Genomic DNA, 20,697 nt, shown 5'->3' with positions numbered 1-20,697 from the left:
AAAATGAAAATGAAAGTTCTACGATCAACCAAGGCAAGCTTTGGGAACCAACCTGAGAGCGGAGTAGGAGCCCAGAGACAAGAAGGCAAAGTCTGGGTGGTAGTACAGGTAGACAGATGACACGCAAGTAGGCAGGATATCGATCACTCCCACTGCCACGATCTGGCCATCTAGCCAGTACTGCTGGTGAAAGGAGCCATAACCCATCTCGGGCCCATCGGCCGAGTACTCTGCCTGGAATGGAATAAAGAAAGTGGATAAGAAATCATTGGCGTCACCAAAATAGTTGCAGTGCTCTTTTGTGTACAATCTTGCAACTATGACCAGCATATTGTCCCCATCTCATGTACCGGGACACAAGCTTGTGCTTGAAATAAGAGAATCAAGATGTGACAGAAAAAAAGAACAGTTAGCTTAAAGAGTTTTAAAAATGATTGGACTCTATTACTATTTATTTTGGAATTACAGCCGTTTCAATCTATTTTCAGGGGCTCAAAAGTAATTGAGAATTTTGATGCAAGTGTGAATAGAACAACGGACAAGTCAAATTTATTCATATAGCACATTTCATACGCAAGACAACTCAATGTGCTTCACACAACCAAAAGCACATCTGAAAGCATTACCAAACTGTACTGAATACATTCAACAGAGCAAAGAGAACAGTAAGTATCTTATTAAAATGACTAAAACAACATTTAAGCACATTTGCACCAAAAGATATAGAGACATTTAATAGCAAAGGAAAGAAATAAAAAGTAGCTTCCTGAAATGACTAAAAGACCATATCGAGAAATTGATTTACAAATGCTTAAAAGCCCTTAATTAAAACATAGAGGTGAAAAGCATCGTTTTTAATCTGGATTTAAAAGCATTTATACTTGCAGATGTAGGGGCAACAGGATTCTTTTGGTCATACTTGGATGAAAATGTTTTGCCGTCAATGGGTGCCTGAAGTCTGGAATCCAACGAGTTTGAATTTTTGGGGGAGTTTCCTCCACGGAGATGCTTTGCTCGGACTTCACTGCAGCCTGTCTTCACTTCGTCTTCAGTGATCATAAAGAATACAATATTGAGTTGAGGTCAGGCCGTTGATGTGTTCAGTTTTCAATTGCTTCCACAGTACGTTGAGAGATACCATCCATGTGCAGAGTTTAAAAAAAACGCAATCATTTTTAATTACAAATCCATTGCGGTGGTGGATAGACGTATTATAAGAGCTTCTTTCTGCCAGGCCTTGCATATTATGTGTGGGGGTATACAGTAGCCTCACTTTCAGGCTGCTAATGGCTCCCAAATGTGGAATGAGTGCAATAGCAAAGCATAGTTGGCTTAGAATTGGTACTTGCTTCAGAAACACTACAGAAGAGAAGGTTTTTAATGAGAAGTCACGTAACCAGCCAGCGGTGCAGTGACGCCAAACTTTCTCCTGTATTATCCGTGTGTGCTCACTTCATGTGGTATTAAATAATGTGTGTTAGAGAGCACATGCTTGCTTGTGTTTCATCTGTTAATGACACTTTGGGATGATGTACGGCGCAATATAATCGGCACACATGCTCTGTGTTACTTATCAAAGACTGTGGTTGTCTGGTTAAGACTATTTTCTCCAGCTTTATGTTTATGGATAAATGTGTGGATCATTCCAGTGCATGAGAAAGTGCTCAGTTTCATTCATTAATACACTCCATTATGCTTTCATTGGATGTAAACTAATTTCCAAAAGAAGCAAGGCACACAAATGCACGACTTGCGTTACGGTATGTTATGATCGAGGTAAGTGGGTCTGGTGCCATGGTACTTGACACTGCATTCTTTGTGAATGTAGGCATGTGCATGTGTGTGTGTTTGCTTCTTTGAGATGAATATATTTTAAAAGTGTGTTTAAAAAATATTAATGGAATGTGCTCTTATTATAGAAACATTGTGACTTGAAAATATTTTTTTGCGTGTATTTCATAGAATGTTTGTCCTGGTTGTAAATTTACTATTGTATGACTACAAATACTGTCGATTAATTTACTGGCAATAATCAATAATACGTACCTGTGTCTGTGATTGTATTCTGTCCAAACTGTATAATATGTAAATTGCATAATGACGAATAAAATCCATGGAGCTGTTGAACATATACCCCATCATGGTTTCAATTGCACATTATGACAGTTGCCAGTGTACGAATGTTGAGTTTATGCATATCTAATTAGCTTCAAGTTTGTTTTCGTACAGTTTCAAGTCAAAAAAGGCAGCACTGAACTAGGCCTGTTACTTGTCTGTCACATCACCTCCAATCCTTTTTGCTTTCATTTTACTGTATATGTGAATGCATATTGTTTTGGGCTCTATGACAGAGGCAAACAATATCAAAGTTGTTGCTGTCCAGTAGGTTCACTCCACTCCAAATTAGCATTGACTAACTGGCAAGGAGACAATATATGAGGGGAACATTTTTGAACGCGCGTGTGTGTATGTGTAAATTTGGGTGAAATGTTCATCTGAGTAAGCGGGAGCCTGTTATTTCTTGGCACAAGTTCCATGAAAAACACTGCAGTCTTTGTAAGAGTTCCCAAGAAGGTTTGGCCTCGCTTTAGTGTGTGTGCGTGTGTGTGTGTGTGTCTACAAAACAAAAGCAGAAAATAGTACATATTCAATTTTGTAATTGCAAGTACTGCCAATATCAAAACAAGTTTTGGGTCAAAAAGAGTGGAGTTTTCATTGACTGGTCAAGTCGTGGTGCATTGCCTTCAGTCACAATATGAACATCTGGCCTGTACTTGCATACACACGCCCCATCTCACTTCACAAGGGTCATGTGAAATGCCGCATGCATGGCTGCTGTTCATCACATGAACAAGTACAGATATACAACTGAGTGGATCTGACAGCACAAAATAATTGATGAGTCACCGTATGTAAATGTATTTTTTAAAACACACAACGCCTCTGTTCTAATAGCTCTGCAAAAATAGGTCCTTAATAGCTGCAGTTAAATGTTGCATGAATTAGAAGAAATGCAACACGATGCGAACCACACACACACACACCACATGGTGAGTATTTTAATAGCCCTCAGATTGGAAACAGATGGAAGCCGACACGCAGAGGCAGAAAAGAAAAGCCACATACAATAACTTTGACATGAGCGGGGTGGACCGGGTGGCAGATCAGAGACAGGAATAAAAACAGGGTGGGCAACAGAGGGTCAGACGAGCAGAGATAGCATACTAAATCCATTTGAGGAGAGTTGAGTGAAAGCAGCGCATGAGGGAGTGTGCCAGAGAGTGTGTGCATAGAACGGGCTGTTCAATGCGCGTGGCCAGCTTCGATGAGGTGAGAAAAGCTTGTACCCTAAAAATCGCTAATGACGTTCATTAAGGAAGACCCAAGGGACGCCACACAGCCAAACTACAGCGATCCATGTGCACCTCAATCTAATCAATGTTGCTGTTCCAAGTATCCTTCCTGGATTTGAGTTCTGTTGTACATGTCGTGAGCTAATATGTCCACTTGTGTTTTTAGAGGCTGAAGTTCACAAAGTTTGAAGTGCTCAGTGATGACTGGTTGAAAATACATGTCACTCAACGCTACAAGGTGTACTGAGGTTTTACCATAAAACCATCGGTACTACTTGAATACTGGTAGCCACAATAAGACTTAAATTACTCAAGGAATGAATAAAGCTTTGTGTGAATTCCGCAAAAACCAGCATGAGTGGGTGTGGTTTAAGTGGTCCGAGGGCACCTATTTTGAAAAGATTAATCTTTGATGTCCTTTTCATGTGGTTTGCAAGATTAATTAGGTTAGAAATGCCCAGCTGGGCGATTTGACTGAAAAGTATATCATGATATAAGTGTTTTATATTGGTTGATTGATATATATTGATTTTTTAAAAAATTTATTTTACTTTCTTTGTTTACTCTTGAAAATAAGGACCCGAAGAAAAAAGGCTAAATTCAGGCAATTTTATAGTAACATACAATACTTAACCTTTTATAAGAGGTTAACGCAACAATGAAAAAGTCAAATAAAGTGGTCAACTGAAAGATTAAACAAACGCCTTTTTAAACATAACGTGCATGGTAGGGCTTGGCGATATATGGCTGAAAAATGTGTCACTATAGTAAGTTGTAAAAAGTATTTCATATCAGTCAATATTGATGACAACTTATTTGTTTCTCCTGTTCTTGTGTACACTGAAATTTGAAAAGTTGCTCCTCCAACAGTGCATTGTAAATGCGCATTTGTGTCGGATGTCACGATATGTAAATGAGCGTTACTCTGATTGCATTGTTGTTCTTTTTAATCTGAATATGGAATAAGCTCTCCTCTGATTGGGGGGCTGGCGGTATCTCAGCTTGCATATGTCAGGTCTTACTATCGTTGTGAGGCAGAATTCACCAAGAATTGGCGGTTTGTTAATGAGAACACGCTGAATGGCGAGGCTTTATAGATTTTTGAAGCTACACATATTGTACTTTATTACAATTAAAAAAGCTAGCGTAACAATCAAGGAAGAAGCTGGTTGCTACAGAAGGATGACGTGGGTGAAAATAACTTTTTGTTCGACTATATTATGCATGAAACAGTGGATAAATATGGATTCAGGGGTACCTTTAAGTACCCATTAGCCATCCGTTGGATACTAAACCACGAAGCAAATGTGTCTCATTGTATCAAGGACAGGCCAGGCTCACTCTGGGCATTTTTTTCAATCTCGATGCAATCTGGTCACCACATTTCAATTTAACCTTTAAGTCACTTTTCTACTCGTACTAGGGGAGATAACTCCTCTATATGAAAAAATAACCCCTTTCCTGTATCCCTTTAACACCACTCAATCTCGCCAGAGGGCTTGAAAATGGTGAGCAAAGCTGAGTGATTCAATATGTAAAAGTGGAAAGGAAATGAAATTTTAATTAATCTGTTACGGTAAGGTGGTGACAGAGAAAAAAAATGTGTGGAGTAAGAAAATAAAAGGCAATGCTACAAGGAAACTTACTGACAAGAAAAACTGTGAAAAGGCAAAGGAAATCCATACCTCTAACGGTGAATCGCAGAGAAATCGCCGGAACTATAGTGGGATGCAGAGGAGAAAAAAAGTGAGTTCTCATTTTTTCCAAAATATTACAATGTATGAAAATCTCACATACTTCTGCTACTGTCATAGAAATAAGAAGTGTTCTCTTGACCAAGTAGTTGCGTATCAAATACAATCACAAAGGGCTATGAAAAAAAAGACCGTTTACACAAATGAAAACATTTCGGCCAGTCAACTAGACAAGAGGAGATAGTGACAGTTCAAAGGATAAGGCAGAAATGTTTCAATCTGGCCTCCATTTTCTTCATTCTTTTAGTTTTAGATACTTGGTTGGGACACGAATCACTGCCATTTTTTCAGGAAGATTTAGAATGCTTTTGGAGAAATGTTTTACAGTACACTTGTGCCTGTCAAAGCAGGGCCAACAAAAATTTGTTTTTTGATTTGAAAATTTGCGAGCAGAATCACATTGCATGGCGCACATTTTTGTCCATGTGTTCGCTGTCCTGTTTTCAGCGTTTTGTGCCAGGGTAGAGAGCAGTGTTTGCAGAAGATGTACATCTTGAGGGCATGCCTCCAAAAAGAACTACGAACAACAGAAAAGCCCTTATGACTTTGATGACTATATTCCCCAAATTTGCTTCAGTCCACCTCTTGCGTTCCTTAAACTTGTACAACTAAAGTGAATGAAAAAGCCCCTTGCCAAGCATATGTGAGCCTTCTGGTTAACCAATAAAACTAACTAACAGATTTTACCCAAGACAAGTTTGGGGAAAGCCTGGGCTTGCACAGTGAAGGGCAAAGTGCTGCTGGTGGGGCAGCATTAATCTTATAAATGCAATTTTCATCTTATATTATACGAAAGGGCCATGTTATTTGGGTATACCGAAATTCAAAATGTATAATACACGGATTCCGACCTATATCTGTGTTTTTCCTAACAGATTTCTTTTGTCAAACATCAACTCCAGCCACTCTGAGTACATGTATGTTCAAATCGAAACATGATTGAGGTAGCTGACACTGTTCATTCTCTGCTTTTAAGTCCCCGTTTGTTGACATGCACTCGGTTCACATTTTATCCGCCCAAACTAAGTCCGCCTCCGTAACACTTGGTGGGGATGAGGATTAATGCTAACATTTCAACAATGCATCTGTGCCTTGCCAAGAGTGGATAAAATGTTCCCAATTGAAATTTTATCAGACAGGATCCACTAGTGTAATTCTTGTGAATGGTCCTCACATTTACTTATAATATTGACTATATTTAGGGTGACTTTTATTAGGAAAACAAAACGCACATTGGAGACTACTAAAAGTTGTTTGTTTACTGGTATTTTTTATTGCCATATTTTAATTCAAATTGATTTTAAAAATGCGGTTTTGGTCATAAATCTGCCTGTTTGATTAGCTGATTTGCACAGTCATCTTGTCAAAGTTTAAACAGACGTAACAGCCGTTGTATTGTACGTTGGCATGGTGATAGGAAGGTTACTGGTTTGACGGCATGGTTTCAAAACCACTTCCATCGGCAGTATGAGCTAGGCTTTTTTTGTTTTGTTTTTTTCCTTTCAAGTCATAGAGAGACCGGCAATGTGCAGCCATGTGTTCTTATGAATCCAACTTGAGTTTAAAGCAGGATATGTCCTGCTGCACTTTGATTGGCTGCTGCAGCAAGTACGCCTGGATGTGGCGTCTAATCGTACGATTCAGGTATCCTGGCTGCAGTGGCTTATCATTGCAGCCAGCTGTGTCCTGCCTCCAAATGCAGTGAGATTTTCATAACACGAGCAGCTGGCGAGCACGATGAGTGATGGTTGAATAAGGTGAACATCTCAAACCTTTTCCCCTCCTCGAAAAAGACAATGTCGGCTGAATGGGAATTTGTTGACTACCCCCCCAACCCCCCCCCCCCCCCAAAAAGCACAGATGGTAAAAGCTTGGAGGAGGAAGAATATCCTACTTGCACCACCCATCACTCTTTGACAAAGCCAAGCTGTCTTGAAAGGAACGTTTGCATCCAGCTGAGTTAAAATGTCAACAATTGATGAAATACAAACTACAACAGATTTGCTACTGAGACACATAACATGGCGAACATCAGGTCATTTCCGCTCTGAGAGAAGAGTAACTACTCAATTTCTGAGAAATTTCTTGAGGGAAATTAAATATTTTCATTTCTTTTTATATTTATTAATGTACCTCCAGAAGGAACAAAAGGAAAAAAGGTTATTTACCTAAACATTTTAAAATCATACATTTTCAAGCTGTAATTGCTAACCAACAATACTTTTGCGAACACTTTTATCATACCATCAGATTCTGATACCGAGCCACGCCTACTTCTGTGATTATTTAAATAGGCGTGTTTATGTTACATCTACCTTGTAGACTTTAATGTATTGCTGATGTAGTATGAATTCTTAACTTTAAAAAGCCAAACTCGGCCACATTAAGGTGTTGACATACATTTGAAGCGTGGGTTTCAATCAATTGAATATAATAGCTTGTTTCATTTGATAAAAAATTACTGGTTAGGTAAAAACATACTCGTGTATTGTTGCTGGTAGTAGTTCACCGGGTGGAACATTCTGCGAATAAGCGCAACTGGAAGCCCTGCCAAAAATTAGTGCTTCCCCTGATGTGTGTCTAACAACGTTCTTGCATATCATCTGTCAAACCAAGTTTAGATTTTGCTAAAGTAAATAAGCAAGCAGTCCTACTGTATTTCAGGATCAGATATGAAATAGAAAATTAACAATGGCCACAAAATTAGACAAAGAGAATGAAGGGAAAAAAAATCTCATGACATGCTTTTTCTGCCACTGAGAATGAAATCAAGCTGTTTGCGATTCCCTTTCTGATAAAAATTGGAAACATAGTCTGCAATTGCATCTTGTACTAATACAGTGTGATGATTCTCTGACGAATTTTCATCGGCTCTGTTTGACAAGGCTTGGTTAAAACTAACCACCCGTGTGGAGAACACAACTATTTATGTCCCGAGGCGAATTCATCCACATGCACGGTATCGTTAGTTTGGGATGCAAATCGTTGAGCGGCTTTGCAGCAAGGCAGTTGGCTAGAAACTCCCTCAATATTCTATTCAATAGTTAAGAGGGACAAGAATGCGTCCACATTTATCCTCAGGTGAGACAATATGTAGCCTCACATGAATGAGCGGCCTGGTTGTGCATTTATTCAACAGGTGACTCTGGGTTAAAAAAAATAAAATAAAAAAGGTTTGGACACCCTTGCTTAGATTATGTGAGATAATAATGTACATTATTAATAATGGTGTGCTCAACTGATATTTTAGCAGATATATTTGGACTTTTTTTATGATAGGAAAAATTGAAAAAAAAAACCCTACCCCTGTAAGAATGCCACAAAACTGACATTTTCCTCGATTAACTTTACAGTCAACGCATTACCAACAGCAAAGCCAAACAATGTGGAACACGCTGAAAGGCAAAAACACTAACACTTTTATTGAAAACTCACAAAAACTGTTCAGTAAAAACAGCTGCAGGTAATAGGTGATGCCGTTTAAAATCTACCATTGTAAAACAAGCTGCCGGGTATACTTGAGTCTCCAAACAAACTACGCATCCTTGAATTTGATGATAAATGCGTGTATGTGTGAATGAAACACATTTTCACAAAGGCATTTTCGATGTGCGTGCGGTCAGTTCTAATTAGATCATCGCTGCATTATTTCCGGCATGAGCTGAGGACAACGCGGTGTCAGTCAAACATGCAGGTGTTGACAGCAAGGCAACACCATTACGGCATGTGAATGCAATCTCAGCTTCCCTTCACTGACGCAACCACACAATAGCCCGCAAACAGATTGTGTCTCGAGTACCTTCTGGAACGCTCTCATTGGCACCACATGGAGGACATCACTTCCTATTTCGTTCCCTTTTACTCCAGTAAACACTCATATGCATCTGCACACAATTAAGGTCTAAAATGCACACATACGGACCGTATAAACACACTCATTTGCTTCGACGTAATTCTTAGGACCCTACACAATTGTGCTCTTCAAACATGGTGTGTTTTTCAAAAATAAACACACACACACAGCTAGCCCAGGTCTCCAAGGGTGAACATTAGTGGCTTGTGGTAGATTTGACCCCTCCAAATTGAGTGCATGGTGTAATACTGCTCAGTGCAACAGGTCATAAAATAGAACGGCCACACAATTAAATTTAAAAAAAATAAAGATAAAATTAAGCTTTCTTCTGTTCCGTACCCATTCATATGGATTTGTGGAAATCTGTTTGCCATATGTAAAAGGGGGAGGGCACAGATCTTTGGTAATGTGCTGAAGCTAAACCAATGTCATCATATCTTTGAAGCTCTGCACTAAAAAGATATTATGGGTAAATGAAATATTGTCTTTTTTCCCCTCACCCCCATCTACTTATTCGTCTTATCATCATTCGTAAAGTTTATGCTCACTTTCATGGGTAACTCCTTAAGTGGAGGTCTTTTTCCAAAATGGGGAGTACAGAGTCAACAGTTTTTGTTTCTTTTTTTTTTTCTTTCTCCTGACAATGAAAGCCACATGTGCTGGAAGCCAGTCACGGCTCACCAAAAGAGTCAGGTACAGTAAGTGAACAGTGCGCTTGGTAGTGCTTTTGTATAGCATGTGCCTCAACTTTAAGTGGATGTTGTGGAAAGAATAAGCCGATCTCCTTTACATCCGCTTTTTGGGGAAAAAAGAACTCAGAGAAACACTAAAGCCATTCTAAACAGTTCACTTCTAGCTTGCCTGAATGAAGGTGACCTTACAGTCGTACTTAGGAACAGGGAAATGGGTATTCAACGTATTAAAATTAGCAGAGACCTAGCATTTTATTTGTTGTTGACAAGAGACTCCAGATATACTTGCTTTCAAGGTACATCTATGTAACATCCCATTTATAACCTTTACAGTAAGTTTCAATAAAAGTCATTGTGGAAATCTCTTGCATCTACCTTGTGTACAGCTGACTGACCTGACAATGCACCTGTACAATATGCATCAACACCAGCGAAATCTACAGGCAAAATATCTCCGGCATATTCCATCATTCACTTGGTCAAAAGAAACGCATCGACAGATTGTTCTGAAAGGCTTTACATTATGTTCTTGAACCTTTCTGATCACTATGGTTAAAAAAACTGATCTGAACCTGGTATAACCGCTGGTCTTAAGACACTCGGAAAGAATCTGCCATTGCCTTCTTGCCAAATCATACTACTTTTACAATTAATGAATTACCTTACTTTTACAAGGCAGAGAATTTGGCCATTTACTCATGCCTTTTGGCAGACATTTTGGGGAGGAGGTTGTTTTTCCAGCCCTTGGGAACAACTTGCCCACTCAGGTTAGTGGAAAAATGTTTGTAGTTCTACATGTTGACTTGGCTTTATTTTCTCCACTTTGTATTTATTAGGGCAGGTGAACACATATTGCACACTGCTACAAAACATAACAAATATTTAGATTTCGGGGGGACGGGGGGGTTTGCCCCAAGACGAAAAGATGACGTTGTTAGAAGGTGTTGTGACATGCATTGCATGCACCTCTAGAAAGTCCTCCTTAAAAAAAAAAAAAAAGAATGTTCATTAGAATAATGCCTTAAAATAAAATTATCTCCTCAGAGCCTGTAGTGCTGTATGTGTTTATAATGCTATCCCTAGCCCTGGCGAGCCTTTGAGAAAGGCTACATTTGCTTCTACGTAACAAATCATGATCAGAAATTATTGATGTGTGATATTCTATCCAAGTACTGCTTCTGTTGTTGTTTCCACATTGATTTTAGCATCATCTTTTATGAGAGTATAAGCAATAATGTTATGATATAATCATTCTACTGGATTGTCTTATGTCTGCTAAGTTCTTCTGACCAACAAACATCGAATTTTTACACATTAAAACCTAGTATTTATGTCCTACAGAGCGTACAGAATAAAAACAGGGTGGTACCTCACTCTCACTACATTCGCTGGGGTCATCCCCATGAATGGCCATCTGGTATCGGGTGTACAGGGCCACAGACTGCTGATATGATGCTGTAAAGTGGGGGTCCTCAAAGCTGACTCGTACTAGCCTCACCTTCAAGCACAAAGTGTAAAAGGGAAGAGCAATGAGGGTCAACGAGTGCTGTTTGATGTTGCTTCGAGATGTCACTTCAGTCTCCTTGATCGTGCTTACAGCCGCAATTGACATACAGCTTCCTTTTACTGCTGTAGAAAAAGTACAAACGAATGGAATGAAATGACAGTCGAGGAGACTGAATGAGGACTATATGTTTTTAAACAGCTCACACTTGAACAGGGAACTTGAAGATGAGGCTAGCGCATGGCCCGCTATTTTTCAGATTGAGCATTCTTAGACATTATTTGACTTTTAGGACATTACCTTGACCCCTCTTCAAGAAAGCATATCAAATTTGTCAAACTGCAATCACCTCTTTCACAAAACTGCACAATGGAATTGTAAACATGACTCCAGCATGGCACCCAACCTGTGACTCCTTTCGGTGCCACTTAGGGATATGGAGGGCCGAGTTGCACCAGCAGCATGACATTGCCAACATGAGTGTGTAGGAGGTGCTCAGAAATGATTCCCCTTTTATAATCGATTATTTATCAATGTAATATTGCATGAATTTTGGCCATAGAAGAGGCACTGATGAGATTGAACTCTGAAGACTGGGGGCGGGGGTTGGCTGTCAAGCTGACGCCCCCCCCCCCCCCCCTCAGAAAACAGACGAGAATAAATACCCTACCGACTACCTCAAGGCCAACTCAAGACACCTGAAGAAACACTGCTCTCAGCCGTGGCGTATGGAAACATTTTTGCCTCATTATCTCCCATTCTTCGACACATACATGTGATTTCAGATTGAAACCTAATGGTTATCACTTACACTGACATCTTTGATATTGTGTCCATGTATGAAACATCTACAAATATGTAGTCCACTGGTCTGACAGTGAAGTAGAGACAATACTTCTTTCTTTAATAAAACTAAAGGACTCTTAAAAGACAGAAAGTAATGATTCTAAGACATCAATCGAAAAGAGCATCATTACTAGAACTATTACTGTCGTTGTTTGTAAATGTCCTTCTGAATGCATATCTATCATCTCCCACCCGCTGTGAGAAGGCCAACAGCAGCTTGACCTATGCCTGCCACCCCCTGACCTGGCTCTCGGAGGGTTTGTCAGGAGGGTCCTTGTGAATTGCCATCTGGTAGAGTTTGTACACCTGGTAGGAGGCGTCGAAAGAGGCTTTGAACTGCGGGCAAGGGGGATTGGCGCGCACTAGCCTCACCTTAAAAAAAAAATAAAAATAAAGGCAGGTAATAGTTAACATCAACATGGAAGGGGGGGGTACAGAAAACATTACAGGTACAATATGAAAAAGGAAACAACTCAAAGAGAGAACCATTATGAAGGCATTGTGACATGAGAATCACACAAACATATACACACACAAACACACACTCCTTGCTCTGTGTCAACTTTGTTGATATTTTTGACCGTAACTACAGTAATTTGTTTTCTGTTCTCCAAAAGAGCTATTGCTCTTATGATCCCTTCCTTGAAAGGGAAACCAGATGAGATGGAGAACAACATGCTATGAGAATCTGTAAAAATACACACGAGATGAAAAGTTACCAAATTGATTTATTAAAAAAAGGACATCAACCATTCTAGTGATTCACCATGTCCAAGTTTTTATTTTCTTTATGTAATAAACTTTATTCAAAAATCAAAATGCATCAGAAAGTCTTTGCTGATAAATCTTGGATCAACGATCTTGTTAGATTGATCAAAATAAGAAAAACCGTGAGTGTTTCTAACACCAAACAAACTGAATTATTAATGTGCTCAGAATCGGCCTCTGTGTCATTAACCACATCTCCAACCAAAGGCTTTTATTGGCCAAAGACACAGAGTCCATTGAGTCTTCTAGGCAGATACGAAGGGGGCTCGAGCCTGCAGTTTATTGGATTTGGACTGAAGAGGGCGGGTCTCAGATGACTTTTGGCATCTACTTTTCTGAGTTAAACAAATCCTTAGAAATAAAAGGACATTTCCCAAATTCAATCTTTTAAATTATGCTTCAGTGCTGAAGATATGTTTTGACGGGATAAACTACTTGAGGCACGCCACAAATCACACCATAGTGGTGAGAATTTTTTTTTGGGGGGGGGGGGGGGGGCTATCATAACAGTACTACAACATTACACAAATAGTTGGATACTTGACTGCCCAAGAATGTTTAAATAAAGCCAAAATATACGAATCTAAGTTTGATTATGATGCCAATAAATTTTAATGAAACTGTCATCCAATTTGCACTTTTCCCGAACCATGTATGGACAAAACCTCAGTCTACAAAAAAATTATCAGATTTTTCTGTACTGGTGGGAGGGAAACAAAATAAATCCATTGAAAGTATTTCACACTCCACTTGAATATTATTTGCTCGTTTGACTGTATTGTAGGTTTTAGTCAATGTACTTCATTAGGCTGTGTTCCACTTCACATGGAAGCTGTTAAGCTTCACAGTATCTCCAAATCTCTAAACTAAACTATTTTGCCCTCAATTTATTTTTCCTAAAAAATAAAACAAAGTAGAAAGCTGTGTGACCAGTGAAGTGGTTTTTGAAAGAGTGATGTTGCATGAGGACACAGAATCATGTTCACATTGCCCTCTGGTGGGTGAGAACTGAACATCACCAACGCAAACAAAAACTGAAAAATTGATTTGGATTAAGATACTTGTTTAAAATGGTTAAATTGATGACCAAGTTTTACAACACGGGTTCAACGGCAGTCACATCTAAACGTGAATGCCAGTTTAGTATTCAGCCAAGCCACTTTTGTGTTTTGTTTTGTTATTACCACCTGTCTATTCTTTTTCAAATATGTCTTGAAAGTAAGTACAAGTCTGAAAAATGCATACGTATATATTAGAGGTACCGTGAAATTATTTATAAAGCATTTATTCAAAACACTGAGTGTTCTGAATTAAAAGTCTGGCCCTAAGATTGCTCACAGTATTTTAGACATAACTGTCCAGGAATAATGGGACTTTGTAAACAGTACAGCATGTCAAGAGTAGCTCTCAAAGTAAAACACACTGTTGGACATCATACTTTTCAGTAGAAAGTATTGTGCTTCGTCAGAGGTACACATTCTGAGTTAGCAACTGGAAACCTTCTGGCCCTGCATCCAGATGCATTATGCATCCTCAAACACCCGTGAGAAGAGTGGGTTGACAAAAGACAGTGTTTACATCTGTTTTAAGTCTTGGTCAGGACCAAAAGTGATGCGACTTTGCCAACCTCATTTTCGGACCTTTGCCAGGGACTTGTTTGCCAAAATCACTCTGACTCCCTACCAAAGGTTCATTTTCATTCCTAGTGATGTGGTAGCTTTGGTTTGAATGTCATCATCGGGTAACATGGCGAAGTCTGTGGTGTGTCTACAATTCCATTGATCTTAGACTGGGAACGAGGCATTTTTTTCCTCACTGTGCTTTGGCAATTGAGCCTCCAAACATAATAAACATGGTGAAGTCACTGAGGCTCATGATGATGGAAGCGGCAATTCAACCTTGTTGCAATCACCACAACAGGCAAATGCTTATTTCAAGTAAGATACAAAGGAGATTGGAAACCACTACTGCTTACCTCAAGGCAATGAGATGGACTGTCAGGGCATGTCTCTGTCAGGAAATCTTCCAGAGTTTTGGTTTGGTTTGTCGGTGTGGCAGTAGGAGGACTAGTGGTCAAGGTGGAGGAGCCCCCAACACCGCTGTGTTTCAACTGCTCCTTTTGATGACGGCGCTCTTTTCTTAAATCTTTGGCCTTGCGACAAGGGGGTCGGTTGGGGTCAAGTCCGATACCTGCATCCCAGAGAGAGAAGACTGCAACGCTCACTCTTGTGTATGTGTGTGTCTGTGGAACTGACGTTATCCTAAGAACACATGCTCCATTTCCATTGGCAGTAAAGTATCATTTGCTGGTGACGTCATTAGCACCAAGTATGACTTAGAACGTGAACATTCTCTGTGGAAATGCAATCTTGTCTCAGCCCCCACCTGACCCCCTCTCTTCTAATCTTCCTTTTCCACCACCATCTCTTGCCAAGCCCTCCAGCTCTACGGGCATCCCATGTCAACAGTTTATACGCCCACATCCTGTTTGGAGCAATAAGGAAATGGGGACCATTTCCAGCTTGTCAAATTGCCAAACGCAACCGGCAGCTCACTTTCCAACTCCTCCTCCATCAACGTAAGCGAGGAATACCCCATCTTGACACCAGTAAAAGGGAAAACCTGGCATGGATGGATGTTCAATCGAAAGCGTCCATCCATTCATCATCTGGTCTGCTTACTGCCACAAATGTCATGGGCGTGCTGGAGCCTATCCCAGCTGTCTTTGAGCAGTAGGCGGGGTACAGGTTGAACTGGTTGCCAGTCAATCGCAGGGCACACATAGATGAACGTTTTGCGCCAAGTCACACCTTGGGACAATTTAGAGTGCTCGATTAACCCGCCGTGCATGTTTTAGGAATGTGGGAGGAAACCAGAATATTCGAGAAAACCCAAGCAGGCACGGAGAGAACATGCAATCTCCACACAGGAAAGCCGAAGCCGGAATCGAACCCTGCACCTCTGCACCCTGAGGCGGATGTGCTAACCGGTTGTCCACCATGACGCCCTGGAAAGCATCTAAATGTAATTACAGCTACTTCGTAGCTACTTCATTTCCTGAGTGGGATAACAGGGAGGGTGCCATCAAGGGGAGGCATCTATTTATTAAAAAAAATAATAAATAGCTGTCTTTGGCCTACTGCCCAAAGACAGCTGGGATAGGCTCCAGCACCCCCCGCGACCCTAGTGAGGATCAAGCGGTTCGGAAAATGGATGGATGGATGGATATAGTGTACAGTGAAATCAATACTCCACTTTTAGCGATACTGACCACCCAAAAGCAGAACCATCACATAAGCTATGTGATTTCGTACCAGGTTTAGGAGCTGTGACTGTTGTTCTGCCATCCAGGACAGATCCCGGCTCTTTTCGAGGTGGCTCTGAGACAGTGGGTGTGACATCTGCCTCATTCAACTCGACATTTGTGACAGCGGGAAACTCTGCTACCTCCTTCTGAATGTCTGTAATAGCACACTCCATTCCTTTACTTGGTTCTTGAGGACCTTCAACTTCGCACACTGAATCCATTAGTTCCCCTAGAAAAAGTAAAACAAACAAAAAAAAAAGCTAAATAATAATACAACACGTGGGGGATAAAATTATAAAATAAAAACATCCTCTTAAACACACACAAAAAAATAATTTGCAATACTCACTAGGTTCACTCTCTTTCGGCAATACTCCTTTGCAAATATATTTATTGATCTTCTTCAAGATTTTCTTATGGGATTTGGTAGGCTGGAATTTTGCAGCATGGCATCTTGAAAAGCACAGAGTAGCATCTTTCGTTATAATTCTTCCAAACAAATATTTTCAGTCATCAAATGAATATAAATAACAATGAGCCTGCATGCTCACGCCATCATGTTTGGAAATCATTACCTGATGGTATATTGTGGACAGCAGGTCTTGTTCATTATGGGCTTGTAAACATATTTTCCACTTCTATTGAAAACAAAAACATGTATAAAGTTAAGGTAAAATTACAGAAATGTGGTGAAAATCTTGAGCTTTACAGTAGAAGTATGCGATTATTTCTGGTTGAAACGAGTTGAAAGGCAGAAAAAATTGCTTGGTACCTCCTCCATCCTCTGTCTATGAGGTCTTGGTAGTCTTGTACTGTCATGGTGTGAGACCACATACCTGAAGCAAAAATTGATCATCAAGCTACATTGGTCAAGTACATTATAGCTTTATTTTACAACAGAGCCAAGAAAGTAAGGTGAGAATTGTTTTGTATGCTGTTCCTAAATCTTACATAATAGCACATGCGCAACCTGTTGAGTCTGCCCTACAGTGGAAAAAAACTTTTTTTGGATTTACTTAATTTGAACATGAACATCGGTTGCACATGATTTAAATATGGTAATCAGATGTGATTCTTCATTTGCCACCTGTAATTCAAATGAATAACATCTCAGAAAAAACATGTCAAACATGCCTACTCCCTTGAACATAATAACTGTGTTGAATGAAGATTGATTTCTTTCTTTTTACTTTTTTTATCTACCTTATTTTCTGTCAAATTATTACTGTATATATGTTTTATGTTCAATAAACAAACAAACAAACAAAAACATGTCATGACTTTTTCAAAATTCAAGAAAGATTATCACAAAGATCTAAATAAAATGGAAGTGTCTCTTTGGTAGATTACGACTATGAATTACTTTGTATCCCTGAAGCTTTCCCTGATGGCATATAAAGTGTGTTTCATCATCTTGAAGTATTGCCAAGAAACATTCTCATAGTCCCCCAATGAAGATGTGTGTATTTATTAACTGTATAAACAGGATATTGCGTCCCGTTTCCCAAGACTGCGGGCAAAGATCCCATTGCAACCTCTGACCGTGTCTGCAACAATCATAAACACACAGCTTGAGAGCTACATCGACCAGCACATTGCTGTACTCTACATCTAAACCACAGTAATTTAATATTAACCAGGTTACACAAGTGACATATATGCACTCATTTATTTTCTTCATTGAAAATGGAAGTGACTGCTCATGAGACTTAACTTTTTTAGCACATTACTTTTCCAGACCTGAACCATTTATGCTGCTCCCATGATGTAACAAGTCCACTCTTACCTGAGATTAGAGTACCACTTGTCTGCATCGTTCACTGGCTGTATTAGTAACCACCTCGGTCCTAATTGGAGCAAAACTGTCTCATCCCTCTTGACAGAAAATGAGGCTGCTTTGCAAGTCAGCATAAAATATTGCACTAGGGGGAGTTTTTTAGACTGATGCTGATTCTGAAATTTGGCAGAATAAAATTCTGATAACCGATTAATCAGCCGATGAATTGATGAATGAAAAAATATATATATAATTTCTTGGTACAGGATGAATTACAGGCATAACATATGATTGTTTAAATTCCAAGATGGCGCCCGAGTAGGCAGCCTTTGGCAAGTGCTCTTCAAGAGCCTTGCTTTTTTGTTCTTTTTTGTTGTTTTTGTCTTTTGTTTTGTCACATGTTTGTTGTTGCATCGTGTGGACCTGATATGGACTGTTTTCAGCGTTTTTTGGCCACGACATTCGTCAAAGGAGAAGTATCTGTGCTTAGTGGTTGTGCCTTCTTGGCAGCACGCCTGTGCCAGCACAGATTTTGATTGGGAGGAATGCCGGCGCCATTGACTGTCGGTGCTGGACAGACCTGGGGCGCTTGTGTTTTTTGCGCCTGTAATGGGCAGCATTTTTCACAACCTCGTTTTGTTCAGTGGAGATGTCGGTGCTGTTGGACAGTCGGCGTTGGTGCGGCGGGATGGATGGCTGCTGAAGTTGAGGATGGGGACAGAGGAGCGTTGGCGCAGAGCGCCGATGCGTATTTGGAACCGAGAGTCGCCGCTTGGAATTGAAATGGATTTCCATGGGACAGGAGAAGTGAACCAATCTCTTTTTTCGTCAATGGATGCTACAGCTTCTTGTTGACTTTGAAACTTAGATTGTAGCTGACGTGTGCACATTTTGAGCATGACGTCTCTGATCCACTGGTTAAAGGACACTTTGATTCTTTCCTCTTTCATCTCAAACTGCTTCAAACAACAAAGCGTGTGACGGAAAAGTGGTTAGGACTGCACGACTGTCCGTGTTTTATGTTGTGTTGTGTTCATTATTTTATTTTATGTTAACTGTTTTGTTAAGCGCTTTGTTACAGCTGCCGCTGTTGTGAAAGCGCTATATAAATCAGCATGTATTGTATTGTATTGTATACATGTGTTGGGTGGGTATTTGAATGTTTGGGTATTTGGGTATTTGAATCTTTGTCATATGTTGTAGTTATTTAACAAAAAAACAACAATTTTTTTTGCTGATTCATTTGTGTTGCAGCAGGAAGAGATGGCAAACAGACAGGACAGCGACCCTTGAGGACCGAGTTTGGACACCCTTGTGCAAACAACTCCATCTCCATGCTGCCAACAACCAGAATAATTGGGGGGGGGGGGGGTAATCACTGTGTTTAGACAATGTAAATAAAATGTATATTTAAAAAAAAAAAAGAGTTCCGCTTTTTTGAACACTCATACTGAAATAAATAAACTTGCACACTGTCCTCTAATGAATTGCAATGTACCCATATGACGTCATGTAATGGTGAAACGTCACTGTGCTCCAGGCAACTGTAATTTGGGCCACAAGTGCAGTCACGGCACCGGATTAGTACTGCATATTCATGTACTGTACCGGAAAGCTAACTTTGGAACAAGTAGTCAGGAAAGACACGACTGTGCATGGTAAACCCATCTCACTGCAACTCTGAACTTCCACAAAGATTGGAAGGCATCAACTGGGAGCAGAGAGTGCTGCATAGGCGGTCACATCTTGGTGATGGTGCGAGCAGTAGATAACTCGATGCTAGTTGGTGACACACCAGTTCTCCATAACTGCTCATGTTGCACCGTTTATCGTGGTATAAACGACAGCGTCACTGCCAAATTAACAACATTGCACACAAGACTCTTCTAATTTGATGCACGTTATATTCCCCGATGCACACTGATTAGGGCTTTCGGGATAGCATTAAAAACTTTATGCTAAGAGAGGAGAAAGGCTAAAATAACCTTAATAGTCGGGCCCAAGCAACGCTTATTATGACAGTGGTATGCATTTAAAACACCTTGTTCGTATTTTAATGTCTGATAACATCTATTACAAAATAAGGGATCGGTGAATGCGTTCGCTGACAGGAAGAGATAGTTTGTTAATGGTAAATTCTAGACTGGGATCTCTGATTCAACACTTACCATGAGAAAAGTTTCCCTTTTCATTTTTGCAGTAACCACAGCGGTAACCGTCGTCCCCACCGAAATATTCTACAATCGTATAGCAATTGTTTCCAGCCATGTTTAGTCCAAAAACCGATGACAGATGAGGGTGCAGGGTAGGAGGAAGTCGCCGGCCAGACAAGTACTATAGCGCACCACCGTGAGGCAAAAAAAAAAAAAAAAACTTTATTGCGACCACAGCTAGTGTCAAAGATGCTTTACCGTTATGGCGAACACAACCAATTGAGTTCAAACATTTATTATTGTTAAGTGGTATCTTTGTGGTAAAACAAATAAAGGTGCTTAAGGTTTTAATGTTTTATTCTCGCGTCAAATTTGTGCCTGTGCCGCACCCCGCTTGTGACGTCATTAGCAAGCGACCGTGGGATTTTCCTTATCCCTTAAGAAAAGTAAACACGCACCCTCACAATCGTCCTGTACTTAAGTACAAGTACAGATAATTGTGTCATAAGACACCGTGGTAAAAATAGTTCACGTATTGATTCAAAAAAGTGGCTTACAAAAGTGTAGGTGCAGAGAATGAATTGTACTTGATTGTAATTTGATGTAAAAAGGTGAAGCCCGTCTTGATAATTTGTCACAACGGGAAGGGTTGCACACACATTTATTATTTTGCATAGTGCTCTTCCCAAA

General features: G+C 40.0%; 1 protein-coding gene across 3 annotated transcripts in view; it reads right to left on the bottom strand.

The window, feature by feature from the left end:
- The window catches only part of ate1 (arginyltransferase 1), a 38,112-nt gene extending 17,931 nt beyond the window's left edge, over nucleotides 1-20,181 (bottom strand). Inside the window, exons 1-10 of one of the 3 annotated variants that reach the window (XM_086122056.1) lie at nucleotides 20,023-20,181; nucleotides 16,850-16,913; nucleotides 16,653-16,715; nucleotides 16,427-16,530; nucleotides 16,085-16,306; nucleotides 14,746-14,960; nucleotides 12,246-12,374; nucleotides 11,022-11,150; nucleotides 5,039-5,071; nucleotides 53-234 (exon numbers count right to left, since the gene is read on the bottom strand). In XM_086122056.1, coding sequence (XP_085978182.1) covers nucleotides 53-234; nucleotides 5,039-5,071; nucleotides 11,022-11,150; nucleotides 12,246-12,374; nucleotides 14,746-14,960; nucleotides 16,085-16,306; nucleotides 16,427-16,530; nucleotides 16,653-16,715; nucleotides 16,850-16,913; nucleotides 20,023-20,122 — 1,241 coding nt within the window. In that variant the 5' untranslated portion in view covers nucleotides 20,123-20,181. The remainder of the gene's footprint in view (nucleotides 1-52; nucleotides 235-5,038; nucleotides 5,072-11,021; nucleotides 11,151-12,245; nucleotides 12,375-14,745; nucleotides 14,961-16,084; nucleotides 16,307-16,426; nucleotides 16,531-16,652; nucleotides 16,716-16,849; nucleotides 16,914-20,022) is intronic. The other 2 variants (XM_086122057.1, XM_086122058.1) reach the window with 2 other exon arrangements.
- Nucleotides 20,182-20,697: the final 516 nt, after the last annotated feature.

This window comes from Hippocampus guttulatus, chromosome 10 (assembly GCF_054856545.1).
Source record: "Hippocampus guttulatus isolate MCC_2025c chromosome 10, RoL_Hgut_1.0, whole genome shotgun sequence".
NCBI classification, from domain to species: domain Eukaryota; kingdom Metazoa; phylum Chordata; class Actinopteri; order Syngnathiformes; family Syngnathidae; genus Hippocampus; species Hippocampus guttulatus.
Note: the sequence above shows the minus strand (reverse complement) of the source record. Positions and strands in the feature narration are given on the sequence as shown.